Raw genomic sequence first — 13956 nt, 5'->3', positions numbered from 1 at the left:
CTAGATTGGGATGCCTTTCCCGCTTAATCATTTATTTTTCCACCTCCAGAAGCTCAATGTATCGTGTCAGACCTCTGAACACAAGAGAGATTTCCATGGCCAGCAAAATTGCTCTATCAGATGGGAGAGATGGATTTCCCATGGTCCAGAAAAATTAGTAGGTTGGTTTTCCATTGTCCAGAGAAATTGGCAGGCACTAATCCACGTGAGACAGTGTCCAGTTCTCCTGGAGCTGCTAAGCAAAGCTTCTTAGGCCAGATTTTCCAGGGAACAACTAGTTCAGTTCACTTGTAAAAGCAATTCAACCTCTCAGGGAAAGAGCTGCTAGGTACCAATTGCTATTGAGTTGGCTCCAACTCGGGGCGACGCTGCATGTGTCAGAGTTGGCCTGTGCTCCACAGGACTCTCCATGCCTGATGGCTCAGAAGCAGGTCACCAGGATTTCTTCACAGGTGCCTTTTGCTGGTGGGTCAGATCACTGGTCGTGAGGTTATCAGCCTATTGCTTAATGCACTGTGCCACCAGGACTCCATTATTAGAAGTAGGAGGGTCCTTGCTAAGCAGTGCCTGTACCACAGCCTGACTACTGACCAAATTTCACTTCTAAGAAAGAATCCTTATTATAGGAAAATTTGAATTCTGTGTTCAAGGTAGAAAATCATATAGGTTAACTGTGCTTTGCTCAGACCGGACCATCACTAAACATGAGGCATTTCAATGATCCCTGGAAAGGTAAACTGTGAAAATGGCGTGAAGAGAGGAACATAAAAACACACCTTTTTCTGCATACCTTATTTGAACTTCACATTTATTTGTTGCTATACAAAATCTAGCTCCAAAGAAAGTTTAGAAAATAGTTTTATTATGGAAAAATATTTGTGATTTTAATACGCAGGTTTTTTAAAGGGCAGTAGCATTATTGAAGTGGCAGGTGGATAACTGAAGTTGTTTGTTTGCTGAAGAAAAAATAAATACATAGATATCTAGAAAAAAATTGAAAGGATATTTTGTAATAATTTTCAATAAATACTAAGTGTGTTAGTCTGGGTACTTTAGAGAAACAACCCCACAGAAACTCATGTATAAGAGAGAGTTTTATATAAAGGGTAAGTGCGCATCAAGAAAACACCCAAACCCAGTGTTTCCCAAGTCCACAAGTCCAACATTAACCCATATGTCCAACACCAGTCCACAAAGTCCTCCTCCATCTCACAAAACAGACGTAATGATGCCGACTGCAGGAGGAAAGCCGAATCAGTGAATGTGTAAGCATTTCAGCGCTGGCAGTGGTCTCCACACAGCTGCTCCAGCACCCAGGGCTGCATTGGGGTAGGTCCATGTGGCTTCTCCTCAGAGATGTCTTGCAGGAAGTCAGCCTTGCCAGCTAAAGCAAGGACCTGGCTGAGGCAGCTGCACCCTGGTCTGACTATCACAAAGCAAGAGACCCAAGAACTAGAAAGGCAAGGCTCACTGAGCCATTTATCCCTCCACCCTTCAATTAGTCCCACATGTGTTTATCAGCCAGGTTGGCACTATAAACTAACTACCTCACTAAGGGGCTTTTATTTATATCTTGCGTGGATCCACAATCAATTCTCATAAAATCAATAATTCAAGAGCTCAAAGGACACGCTGCCTTGGGTAAATCTGCTGCACAAAACCTCTTCAAAATTTTGAAGAACAAGGTGTCACTTTGGGAACTAAGGTGTAACTGAACCAAGCCTGGTATTCTTCAATGGTCTCGTGTGCATGTGAAAGTTGGACATCCAACAAGGAAGACTGAAGAAGAATCAATGTATTTGCATTATGATGCTGGCAAAGAAGATTGAAAGTGCCACACGCTGTCAAAGAACAAACAGATCTGTCTAGGAAAAGATACAGCCAGAAGGGGCCTTAGAAGTGAGCCTGGGGAGGCTTGGTGTCATGTACTTTTAATGTGTTATCAGGAGAGAACTGTCCTGGGAGAGGGTACGCCAAAAATGAGGAAGCCCCTTAATGGGATGGATTGGCACAGTGGCTGCCGCCAGGCCCTCAAACGTCCTGAGGCCGATGCCGGACCGGACGGTGTTCCACTCTGTTGCACGGAGGGTCACTCACTACTTGACAGCATCCAGTAACAATAACAAGTCACGTTTTAAAGTGACCAACTTCATCACTCTCCTTGGGAGACTGCGTGTTTCCAAGAATCTGACCCCAACATAAGAAAGGCCTCTTTTCTATTGGACGCCTGGGCGGCAACATCCTGACTGACAAATAGTGAGTCGCATGGACGGAAGCGTTCTTAACAAGGATGACTAATGGCCGTTCACTCATTACTGGTTGACTGCGTGCCAGGCCCTGAGTTATGAAGTGTTCCGGGGAAGTTATTACCGCCTAACCTGCAGGAAACTTCATCTACACGTTTTATAACCCCAGCATCTTCCATGGGCAGGAATTGAACTAGGAAGTTTTTGTTGTAGCAGTTTTGTAATTTTGAAGAAGATTGTTCATGATAGAACATGGCAAGTGGGGAATTTTATAGTTTTCCTTTCGTCTTAGAAAGCCAGGCCTGCCTTACCCCAGGAGAAAATCTCTCACTCTCTCCCAGCGTGTGTGTATGCATGTGCGTTTTACAATTGTCCACTGAATTCCTCAGTCCCTCCTGAAGTTAGAGGTGGTAAGGTAAAACCTTCTAAGAACACCTTAGGAAAAGAACACACTTCATAAGCGTGGGCCTTGGGGTTTTCAGTCAGTCCAGAGACTTGAGTTCCCACCTGAACTCTGAACGGAGATCAGCAGAGAGGGAGGGGCCGAGCTCCCTGGGACTCCTCAGTTATAAAAGCAAGAGGCTAATTATTCACAACCCTCCCACACCCACTGTCTCAGGATTTACATGTGGCAATCTGACCGACTTCTTTGTCACATCCTAGTGGGCTTTGTCTAACCAGGGCACACTGCTATTTTCTTCCCTCTGATTCCCTGTCCAGGTGCCGAGTATTCCTGAACCAGCTCATGCCACAGGGTATATCTGGACAAATACTTTATAATTGCTTAGGAAGGGGAACAATACCCGGTATTATTGCATCTTTAAATTCTTTCTCATTGCCATCAAGTTGAGGCTGACTCATGACAGTGCCCTGTGGTTTCTGAGACTGTTTATGGGAGTAGAAAGCCAAGTCTTCCTCCCTCAGAGCAGCTGGTAGTTTCAAACTGCCAACCCTGCTGATCACAGCCCAGTGCGTAACCGCTACCTGACCTGGGTTCCTTTTGATATTTAAGGTAGTGCCGATTATTGCAGACTTTCTGCCAACGTGAGTCTCACTGGGAAAATTCAATGTGGTCTCATACATGGGCTCTTAGTCCTAGCTCCAGTTTAGAATCACTAAGAAGTGAAAAAACAAATGACTGAAAAAGCAACAATGACAAGGCTCTGATCTGGGCATCATTATTTGTAAAAGCTGGACAACTGGCTTGGTGTTTTTTTTAAAAAGAACAAGAAAATGATTCCCCGCTGGCTTTTGGAAACCTGCGGTCTCCATCAGGCATTGCCTCTAACTTGTGAGGTGATTCCTTAACTTCTCTAGGCCTCTGTTAGTTCTTTGGGGTTCCTTTCCCTTTCAAATAGAGGTGAAATGAAGAAAAAGATCTTGCACGACAAGATTTACTCCACGTGGTAGTTACATAATCTGCTGTCGATTTGAGACTTAAGAGTAAAGGTGTGGAGTTCAGCCTGTCAATCAGGTCACAGCTTGATGACCTCATTTGGAGGCACTAAGGAGATAAATAGCTCACTGGAGGCAGGAGACAGACTCACTCCCTGTGAGACATGCTTGTTGACAAAACACATGGAGCTACACGAGAGCCCTGGAGCAGAAGGAGCCACTTAGAGACCACTGCCAGTGCTTAGATGCCTTTACCGCCACTGGATCCACAAGACTTGCCACTCACTAGCCTGTGTCCTTTCTGCATTCAGTATCATTGCATGTGCTTCGTGAGTCTGAAGAGGAATTTATAGATTGGTATTGCACATAGGGGCTAATGTTGGACTTATGGACTTGGTCAGGACTGGGCTAGGATGTTTACTCAATATTCAATTGTTCTTGTATACAAAGCTCTTTCTTGTACACATATGAGTGTCTCTGGATTTGTTTCTCTAGTCTGCCCAGACTAACACTACAAAAAAAAAAAATGAAATGGTAAGTGAAAGAGGCCCGGAGCCAGCTCTTTGGAAGCTTGTCCACCGGAATACCATTCAGCCCAGTCAATCATCATTGGGGATAAAGACAGCTGACCACTGGATTGCTTAACTATCACCTCTAAATGCCCCAAGAAACATGGTCAGAGCATGATTCACCTCCCTGCATGCACGCACGCGGTGACAGCGCTCTGTAAATGAATCACATAACTCTCATCCTGTTTAAGTGACCCAGGCGTGTCTCTTCTCCATCTACAAATGTAGAACACTGAACACTCGGTTTGCTTCAAGGGGATGCTTTCCTTGGCAGGTGACCCTGAGAATACGTCATGCCACAGAATGGCAATCAAAGCAGCAGTTGGACCACGCAGAGTAGTTGTGCCTGCTCAAGGGATTCAAAAAGCCCTGCCCTTGTGGATCTCCCAGTGGGTCTTCTCTTTCCAGCTAAGAGCCCTGCTCATTGGCTGCCCCGCCCTCAGAGGCCGAGAGCCCATCTTGCCCCTCCAGACTGGGTTACTAATAGGCTGCATGCCCCCAACTACTCTTCCTTGCACTTGTCTTGCCCTCACTGCCATCCTGCCAGCAAATTCTCCAGAACAGGCACATCTGTTTGCCACCTGTGGGTGGCAAAGAAGGGTGTGTTAAGGCTTGAGGAGTCAGTAGAGGGGAGAGAACATTCATGCCCCAAATAGCAAGTCAAGAGGATAAAGGAAGTCATTTTCTCCTTCATCCCAAAGGACAATGCAGGATACCCAGCTAGATTTGAATTTAGATAAACAGCCAATCCCCCCTTTTTAAACATAAGTGCAACCCACATAATGCACAGGGATTCCTTAGGCTAAGGACAATAGTTACATGCTTTTTCCCTGAAATTCAAATTTAACTGAGTTTCTTGTGTTTTATCTGACAACCTTAGCTTGGATACATCTGTTTGTTCAGTCAGTACAGAGGAATGAAATGTTAAACTTCCAAACCCATTGTTGGAAGTTCCATAATGGAACCGTGAACTGAGTTCAGCTGTCATTCACCAGGACGTGAGCGATGATCGTACAGCCACACAGGGGGATGAGTGTGCTATGTGAGAGCAAGGGCACATTGCCATTCAGATTCCTCCCTTTTTGACAAACATCGCTTCATTGTACTATCAAGCTCCACGGCACTGCTGAAGAGGAGGGTGTGCTGAAGGTCTCAAATACAAACCGTAGGCGCGGGGATTCTGGAAAAGGACGGACACCTGTGCTACAGGCGATCTCGTGTCATGACAGACCACCCTTCCACGGGCACAGTCAAGAGGCAGCTACACTTGAGTTATAGACTTGAAAGTTGGGGGTTGACTTCCAGGCATTTGTGTGAGGTAGAAATAAAACTAGGATACCTTCCAAATATGAGCATACTGTCTTCAAAGTGAATCAATTGTCAAACTTGAATTGCCCCATCTGTCTAGGTAAATTAATCAAGTGAACTCAGTAGCTGCCCAGTCTCCAGAGTGTTTTGTATATTATGAGTGGACTCAAGCGTCAAAAGATAGGCCTACCCCGCTGCCCTTTGCAGACTTAGCCTTCTTTGTTTTTATTTTTTTCTTGGAGGCTGAAACAACTCTTATCACAATCCATACATACATCAATTGTGTAAAGCACATCTGTACATCCGTTACCCTCATCATTCTCAAAACATCTGCTCTCCACCCAAGCCGCTGGCATCAGCTCCTCATTTCCCCCTCCCTCCCTGCACACCCCTCTCTCCCTGCTCCCCCCTCGCTCATGAACCCTTGATAGTTTATAAATTATTATTGTGTCATATCTTACACTGTCCGACATCTCCCTTCACCCACTTTTCTGTTGGATTCCCTCTGTTTCCAGTTCCTATCTGTACCAATGTACATCCTCTGGTCTAGACAGATTTGTAAGATAGAATTGGGATCATGATAGTGGGGGGGGGGCATTTAGGAACTAGAGGAAAGTTGTATGTTTCATCATTGCTACACTGCACCCTGATTGGCATGTCTCCTCCCCGTGACCCTTCTGTAAGGGGATGTCCGGCTGCCTACAGATGGGCTTTGGGACCCTACTCCGCATTCCCCCTCATTCACAGTGATATGATTTTTTGCCTTCTTGAGCTATAGTTTCCTCATCTAGTAATGTTGTCTGAATTCCCTCAAGTTGGGGTGGAAATCATCATAGATTTTTCAGTGTGCCTACACCTGCCTTTTTAACCAATGTGCTGCCTGTCATTTTGAATTTTGATCCTTTCATTTACTTGTGGATTTTCACCTAGCAACACCATTCCCATATTTGTCCTGTCGAGTTCCTGCCCGGGCACAGCTCTTGGGAATAAGTTGCCTTTTTTCTTATCATCAGGTTGCCCTGAGGAGTTAAGAGAGATGGTGGATTCACCAGTTTATCCCCCACACTGTGTTTTCATCTTTTGATTCGTACTAGCTGACAAAATTTTAGTTGCAATTATTTACTCATCAGAGGCCTGAGCAATTTTCAGTACTTGTTTCCTAAAATTTTCTGAGAGTAAAATTCAGAAAATATTCTTGCTAGGGTTCCCGTTTGTACAAACAGGCACTCATTCCAAACAAACGGAGTTTGTACATGTTTCTTCCAGCAGGGGCTGACTGCGGACAGGTTCTCTCACTTAGGTCCAGGGCACTTTTCTTTGTTTCCATAGAGTGCCTTCCCCCCAAAAAAGTCCAGTCAAACGGTCCTCTGGGATATCCTGGGCCAGTGACATCCAAGGCAGAATGGTTGGCTCAGAAGGCTATGGCAGGCAGCTGTTTTCAAAGGTTCCCAAGGGGTAGTCTTGATAAATTTTCTTGAAGGACACAGGATGAACATGGGAGCTTATTATGAAATCGTTTACAGAAAATTTTAAACTTCATGGATGAGAAAAAGATCAGGAAAATTGCGCCAAGGAATTTGGTTTCTTCCCATCAGGATGACACACCTGCTCATTGTTTGAGAAGCCGGGCTGTCCCATGAGACCTTTGCTGGGAGGTCTTCGCTCCCCCAGCCCCGCGCCTCTGGTCTTATTATCTCCCCTCTCTTCTTTTCCCCAAACTCAAAGAAGATTTAAAAGAGACACACGCCAAGTCCCATGAGGGCGCCCCAAGTCCCATTTGGACGTGGTGTCCATCAAAGAGGATGGAATTCTTTGGGAAGGGTTAGCGAGGTAGAAAGACTGCCTTGCTAGAGAATATGTCAAGAACTAGCAGCTTCACAGTTTGATGTTTCTGTTTGATAAGGGTGACTATGATTTCATAGCAATACTTTCTGACTTGCCCTGTATTACAACATGTATGAATCGTTCTATAAGCCTCTCCTTTGTCTTAGTCGTTGCACATTATCAATAGTCAACGTGCGATTGCTTATTTTCTGTTACACTCCACTGCCCTTTCTTTCTTCGTAGTTGTGTTGCTGCCAATCATACAGAACATTTTTACTTTAGTGCAATTGAACCCATCCTTGTTGCTAACCTCTTCCACAGTTAAAATCGTTTGTTTCATTTCCTCCTTTTTTATGAGAATGTTTAAACTGTGTAACTCTGCAGCGCATCTGGAATGTATGGTGGCCTGTGAGAATCAAAAGGTATGTTGAGGAAAGAAAACGACTTATAGTAAAAGTAAAGCCCCTGGCGGGGAGCCAGCAGCACAAACGTGTGGCCGTAGCTCTCCAGACTCCGCGTCCTCTACTGAATTGAAGGCAGGACTTAGTCCTCTTTCTTTTTGTTTTCGTCACAACACCCAGCAAAGTAATCTGTGCACAAGATAAGTGTCACGAAGTCGGGTTTGAAGTCTTGTACACATCGTTATCAAGTTGTTCCAAGGCACTTTTTAAATAATGACTCGTTTCCCTTTTATTCCGTTGCTTGTCATTGATCATCTATCAGAGAAATGCCGATTTGCTCCAGTACCGAAAGACTCAGTACCCATTTCAGAAGTTCGTGAAATATGGAAATAATGTTAGATTTAAAATAGGGACTAGTGAAACCTGGTGCTAAGAGAAATACCTGCTTATACCAGATTTTTAATTTATTGCACATTCCAAAAGGGCTCCAGTGGCGTAGTGACAACCATCAGTTGGCCGACTGCAAGGTCAGCAGTTTGAAACCGCTAACTTCTCCTCAGGAGAAAGACGGGGCTTTCTACTCCAGAGTCGCAGTCTCGGAAACTCACAGGAGCAGTTCTTCCCTGTCCTGTAGGGGTCGCTAGGCATCAGCATCACTCAATGGCAGTAAGTTATACATACTGTATGATCAGAAACCAATAGTTTTTAAAAATAGGATTAGTAGATCTTATTTAGCACTGCGATAATAGAAGCAGATGATTTTAACAGACAAAAATGTATTCTCTCACAATTCAAACAAAACCAAACCCACTGCCATCTAGCAGACTCAGACCACATAGGATAGAGTATAACAGCCCCATGTGTTTGTGAAGACTGTAAATCTTGGCAGGAGCAGAAAGCCTCATCATTTTCCCAAAGAGTGGCTGGTGGGTTCAAACTGCTGGCTTTTGGTTAGCAATCCAACACATAACCCATTATGCCACCAGGGCTCCAACCACTTAGAAGCCAAGGAGTCTGAGTTAATGGACTTGCTCTCATAGACTTTCTCTGTCGGTTCACAGTTTAGGAGGGAAGTCCATAGCTTCTTTCAGCTTCTATAGGTCCAGAATTCCTTGGAGATTCCCATGTGTCTTGGAATCAAGTTCCCCCTGAATTTAAGAGGTCCCCAGAACAGGGACCATGCTCTGCTCCTGGCCCTCCCTTCTGAGTAGTATACCCCTCTCTCTCTCTTTGCTGACTTCTCACATCTTTTACCTCTGATACAATAAAAATGCTTCAAGTCACCACCCAGTAAATACTAGAGCAAGCTGTGCCGACCCCTTAAACTTACCTTTTAAAACATGCTCCCTTACCTCTTACCTTGGATCAGAGATGTGACAGGATTGAGGGTATTGGGGCCCACCTGTAATCCTTTTACAGCTGATTGCTTTATCACATCAGATCACAGTGTGGAGAGGGGATCATTACATAACTGCCAAACCACTGAGAATCATGGCCCCGCCAAGCTAGCCCATACATGGAGGGGAACATAATTCCACCCATGATCAGGGAAATAATTAGTTGAGAAAACTCTATCCAATAACTTCATTCCTTCTAAACTTCAAGGTGGTGGGCGGGGGGGAAGCAAGTTTATCCAGAGCAAAAGTTGAAAATGACACACATGAAGCATTTTGATTGAGACGATAGAAGTAAAGGCCTCTGATCACATGTAGACACGTTATAAAGTCAAGCCCACTCCAAATGAACAGTCTACCCTTGGAGCTGTCAGGGAATGGAACTCCTGAGCAGATGCTGGGCATCCAGTCCACGGTCACCAACCTCTGAAGACTTCTGTGTATTAATCTTTACATCAGAAAGGACATAGCACAAAAGGGCCTGCCCCCCCCGCCCCCCACTCCCCATGCTCTGCCATATCACAGAACGTGAGCTCCACGAAACACATGATGGGTAGGTATGTTGGGCCTCAACGTTTTCGAAGAACCCATTCTAATTCTGCATTCCCAGGACAAAGCCAGCTTAGGTGGTGACATCAGCGTTCCCTCCTGAGAGTATTCCTGAGGAAGTAGGCAGGGACGTTGGTCTAGAAGGCTATTAGAACCCACAACATCTTTTTGCTAGCATGGTGAATCTATTTTTCATTGTGGGTTACGAGTTGTGCTGCTAACCACAAGGTCAGAAGTTGAAACCCACTAGTCTCTCCCAGGGAGAAAGATGAGGTTTTCTGGTCCTGTTAATCTTGATAGCCTCAACATTTTTACAAATGTGCTTGATACAATCGATGTATGGATTGTTATTAGAGCTGTAAGAGCCCCCCCAATAAAATTATTTATTAAAATAAAAATAAACAAAATTCAGAGGGCCAGTTCTTTACTGTCCTAGAGGGTCACTATGAGTCAGAGTTGACTCTATGGCAGTGTTTTGACATCGAGAAAATATTTCTTATAAGACATATAGTAGGTCACAGTTTAAAAAAAAAGAGGTAAGAGGCCTAAGGGACTTGATCTTGGATGACGACCTAGTCATCATTCATGGTCTCAGTTTCTTTTCCTGGAAAAAATCGACATTGAGAGTGTATGAAGACTCGTATGAGTCCATTAGTCCTGGCCACTCACTGCAGAGCTCCTAACTTCAAAAACAGCCGAGCTTCGAAACCTCACCCTCACAGAAGCTGGTCACCTGCGAGGCACCCATCCCAGTCCTTGCTGAGTCATTCTTCCCTTGGGAATACCCTCAAATATCTTTAAATAGGGGGGTCCTTATTGCAGTTAAAATATAATTCCAGTCATACATCTCCATCTCTTAAAAAATCAATTACAATCTTATTAATTTAGAATGATAAATATTAGTTTACAAAATTAACCATCAGTACGATTATTACAAAATTAACCATCAGTATACAATTAGTTACTGAGTTATATTTTACTAGCTTAATACTTAGTTTTATTTTTTATACTACCTTAAGTCAGGAAAGTGGTATGTTTTCTCTAGATTATTTTATTCATAAACATTACTCTAGAAATGCTGTGTGTCTGTGTGTGTTGGCAAGAAGTTATTGGTGCTGAGTTCTGATTCAGATACATGCCAGAGTACAACAGGCTCCAAGAACATCATTTGCTTGGCAGGCAAATGAATCATGATTTCATCTGACACGTGGTTTCTTAATCTCCATGGCTCTCTTGGTCCAGGGTTCTGAAATCAGAACTAACTCGGAGAATAATCGCCCTTTTTCCTTTTTCCTTACTGCCTTTTCCAGGAATTGCATGGATCAATGATTGTGTTCAAAGCATTTCAGTAAATACTAGAGCAAGCCATTCCACCCCGCTTAAACTTACCTCACCAAAAGGTTTGCTTTCCATCTACCCCAGAGTGTGTGTTTTCCAGATGTCTTTGAACTCTGCCTATAGGATGTGTTGCAAATGGCCCCAGAGTGCCTTCGTTGTTGAAGCTGAGTTATGTGAGTAAGAAGGTACTCTGTACTGGATAACGCGTGACCAGTGTCAGGGTGAGCAAGACAATTTGCTTTCAGTCACTTTTGACTGCTGATTGAGATCAGAAAGAATAAGGCAAACGTACAGACAGATCCTTTGTTTACACTTAGAAATTCCTGTGTGTGTGTGTGTGTGTGTGTGTGTGTGTGTGTGTGTGTGTGTGTGTGTGAGTTTAGGAAGACATTCTCCTAATACTAGTAGTTCAGGGCAAATTTCCTAACAAATTCCCATTAAAATGGAACAGTTTCTACTAGGCAGTTGTGTGAGGATGTCTACAAGGATGTTGGTCAGTTTCTCCCTTGGTTTTCCCAACACCGGGGTGGCTTATGATAAAATTTCTGTCTCCTATCGCAGGTTCAGAAAATGGTCCTTCACAGAAGCAGCCGACACCTCGCCGACGATGTCAACAGCCCAAAATGCTGAGCAGCCCCGAGGACGCCATGTACTATAACCAGTTAAATGTGAGCTCAAAGTAGCCATGGAGCTGTTTCCCTGGCTTTGTTTCCAGTTAATAATTCTGTTATTAATACCTGTTCCAGCCCCCCCGGCCCCACCCCCACTCTCATACGCTCTCCTCTTGAACATGTGCTTAGGCTCTTTATCTGCTGCTTTTATGTCAGGATGTCTGCCTTCACGGTGAATAATTGATGTGGTTTATCAAAGACGAGCAAGATGCATGCTTCATCAGGCTCACTTGAGCCCTTTGATCAAAAAAATTATGCTGTGACTTCTGATATTATCAGCATCTGCTTGCATTCAACACAAAATCACTTTGAATTAAAAATTAACGACTTGCTGCTTTACTTTGACTGTGTTCTTGGCCCTCTCCACAGGGAACTCGGGAATATCAAGGGAGCAGGAGGAAGCCAAGAAAACTTGGGTAAATATCTGTCTTCTTAGTTCTAAGCAACTGTAAACAGAAGGGGGTCCTTTGTGATATCCTGAAAATGCAAAACTTTCCAGAGAGACTTCTCAAAATAGGCACCCAGGAGAATGCCACCATCATTGGCATGGGGAAGAGGGCTTTGCAGCAGCTGGTATGCCAAATTAAACTCTATCCTGTCCGAAAAGGCTGGAAGGGTCACCTGAGGGCAAATGTCATGTATTCCTCGTAATTATTCCAGGGAATTGGACTTTCCTCACAACTGAAGATGGGGTTATGTAAAACTCTCCTTCCACAAATAGAAACACTTCTCAAAGCACAAATAAGCCGCTTTCCTCCCACGTTATCCTATTCCTGGGCTTTAAAGACACCCAGAAAAAACTTCCCCCGTGGCTGGACAGGGTGAGAGAGGAGTTTGTGGCTCCTTTGATGGTTAGCATCTTGGCTTAGAATAGCCATGAAGTAGATCATTGGTGCTCCTCGAGGACAGGGGGAGGTCAGGGGCCACTTTCTTAGAACTGGCAGAGACCATTTGTTTCCCATAAATCAACTTGCAATATGACCACAGCTTCCAGAACCACTAAAGTGGCCCCAGTATGTTTGTGTGATCAGACCCCAGTTCCTCTGTACTGGGAGACTTATGGCAAACTTCCTCCCCGGTGCTGGGACTCAACCATAACCCAGCCACTCAATCACCCAACTGCTCCAATCACACCATATCCCAGCCACTCAATCACCCAGTTATTCCAATCACACCATATCCCAGCCACTCAGTCACCCAGCTGCTCCAATCACACCATATCCCAGGCACTCAATCACCCAGCTATTCCAATCACACCACATCCCAGGCACCCAGCTGCTCCAATCACACCATATCCCAGGCACTCAATCACCCAGCTATTCCAATCACACCACATCCCAGGCACCCAGCTGCTCCAATCACACCATATCCCAACCACTCAGTCACCCAGCTACTCCCATCACACCACATCCCAGCCACTCAGTCACCCAGCTGCTCCAATCACACCATATCCCAGCCACTCAGTCACCCAGCTGCTCCAATCACACCATATCCCAGCCATTCAAGCAGCTGCTCCAATCACACCAAATTCTGGCATTTGCTTTCTTTTCCATTGAAAACCTTCACTCTCTCTCTCTTTTGTTGTTGCTATTATTGCAGACAAATCAAATTGCTTGACGGGGAAGATGAGTATTACAAATTTCTGTCACCTGTGGACTCTATCCCTCAAGAAGACAGCTCACCTCGTCCTGTCTTTTTCTCCTCATCCTTAAAAGGGAAATCTTTTGCTCAGCACTGAGCTAAACTTCCTATGCCCCTAAATCCATCCAGGGTAAGAACAATCATGGTAATTGACTAATTGTTATTCATTAAGAAACTACTGGGACACTTCTAGCAAGAAGGCAGACTAGGCAGGCACATGACACAGACAGTCTACAATCAAGACACTAGAGAGAAAATGACACAGATACGGATGATAATCCTGGAACCCTGAGCTTCAGAGGAAAGGACCGCAGCCCCTTAGCCCCTGAGACGGCAAAATGTACCGGTCCACACCAGCTCCTTGGCCGCCATAGCTTTCCCCTGGCTGGGGCCTGACCCTTCCTCCTTTTGTCTCACTTTTTTTTCCTTTGCCTTGTTTTTTATTTTATTTTTATTTGCCTTGTTTTTATCTTTCATCTCTCTCCTTTTTCTTTCTTTTCTTATATTTTTCCTTTATTCTTACTTAAATTTCTTTCTCCTCTCCTTTCTCTTAGTGTTTTCTTTATTATTCTCTTCTCTCTCTTTTTTCCCCACTCCAGAGTTTTGCTGATATTTTTTTC

At 44.4% G+C, this 13956-nt stretch overlaps 1 protein-coding gene across 1 annotated transcript in view; it reads left to right on the top strand.

Moving 5' to 3' along the window:
• Positions 1–13433, top strand: part of MYO3B (myosin IIIB) — a 504101-nt gene extending 490668 nt beyond the window's left edge. The window contains exons 33-35 of the mRNA XM_075529130.1: positions 11586–11692; positions 12065–12111; positions 13295–13433. Coding sequence (XP_075385245.1) covers positions 11586–11692; positions 12065–12111; positions 13295–13433 — 293 coding nt within the window. The remainder of the gene's footprint in view (positions 1–11585; positions 11693–12064; positions 12112–13294) is intronic.
• Positions 13434–13956: the final 523 nt, after the last annotated feature.

This window comes from Tenrec ecaudatus, chromosome 13 (assembly GCF_050624435.1).
Source record: "Tenrec ecaudatus isolate mTenEca1 chromosome 13, mTenEca1.hap1, whole genome shotgun sequence".
Lineage (NCBI taxonomy): Eukaryota > Metazoa > Chordata > Mammalia > Afrosoricida > Tenrecidae > Tenrec > Tenrec ecaudatus.
Note: the sequence above shows the minus strand (reverse complement) of the source record. Positions and strands in the feature narration are given on the sequence as shown.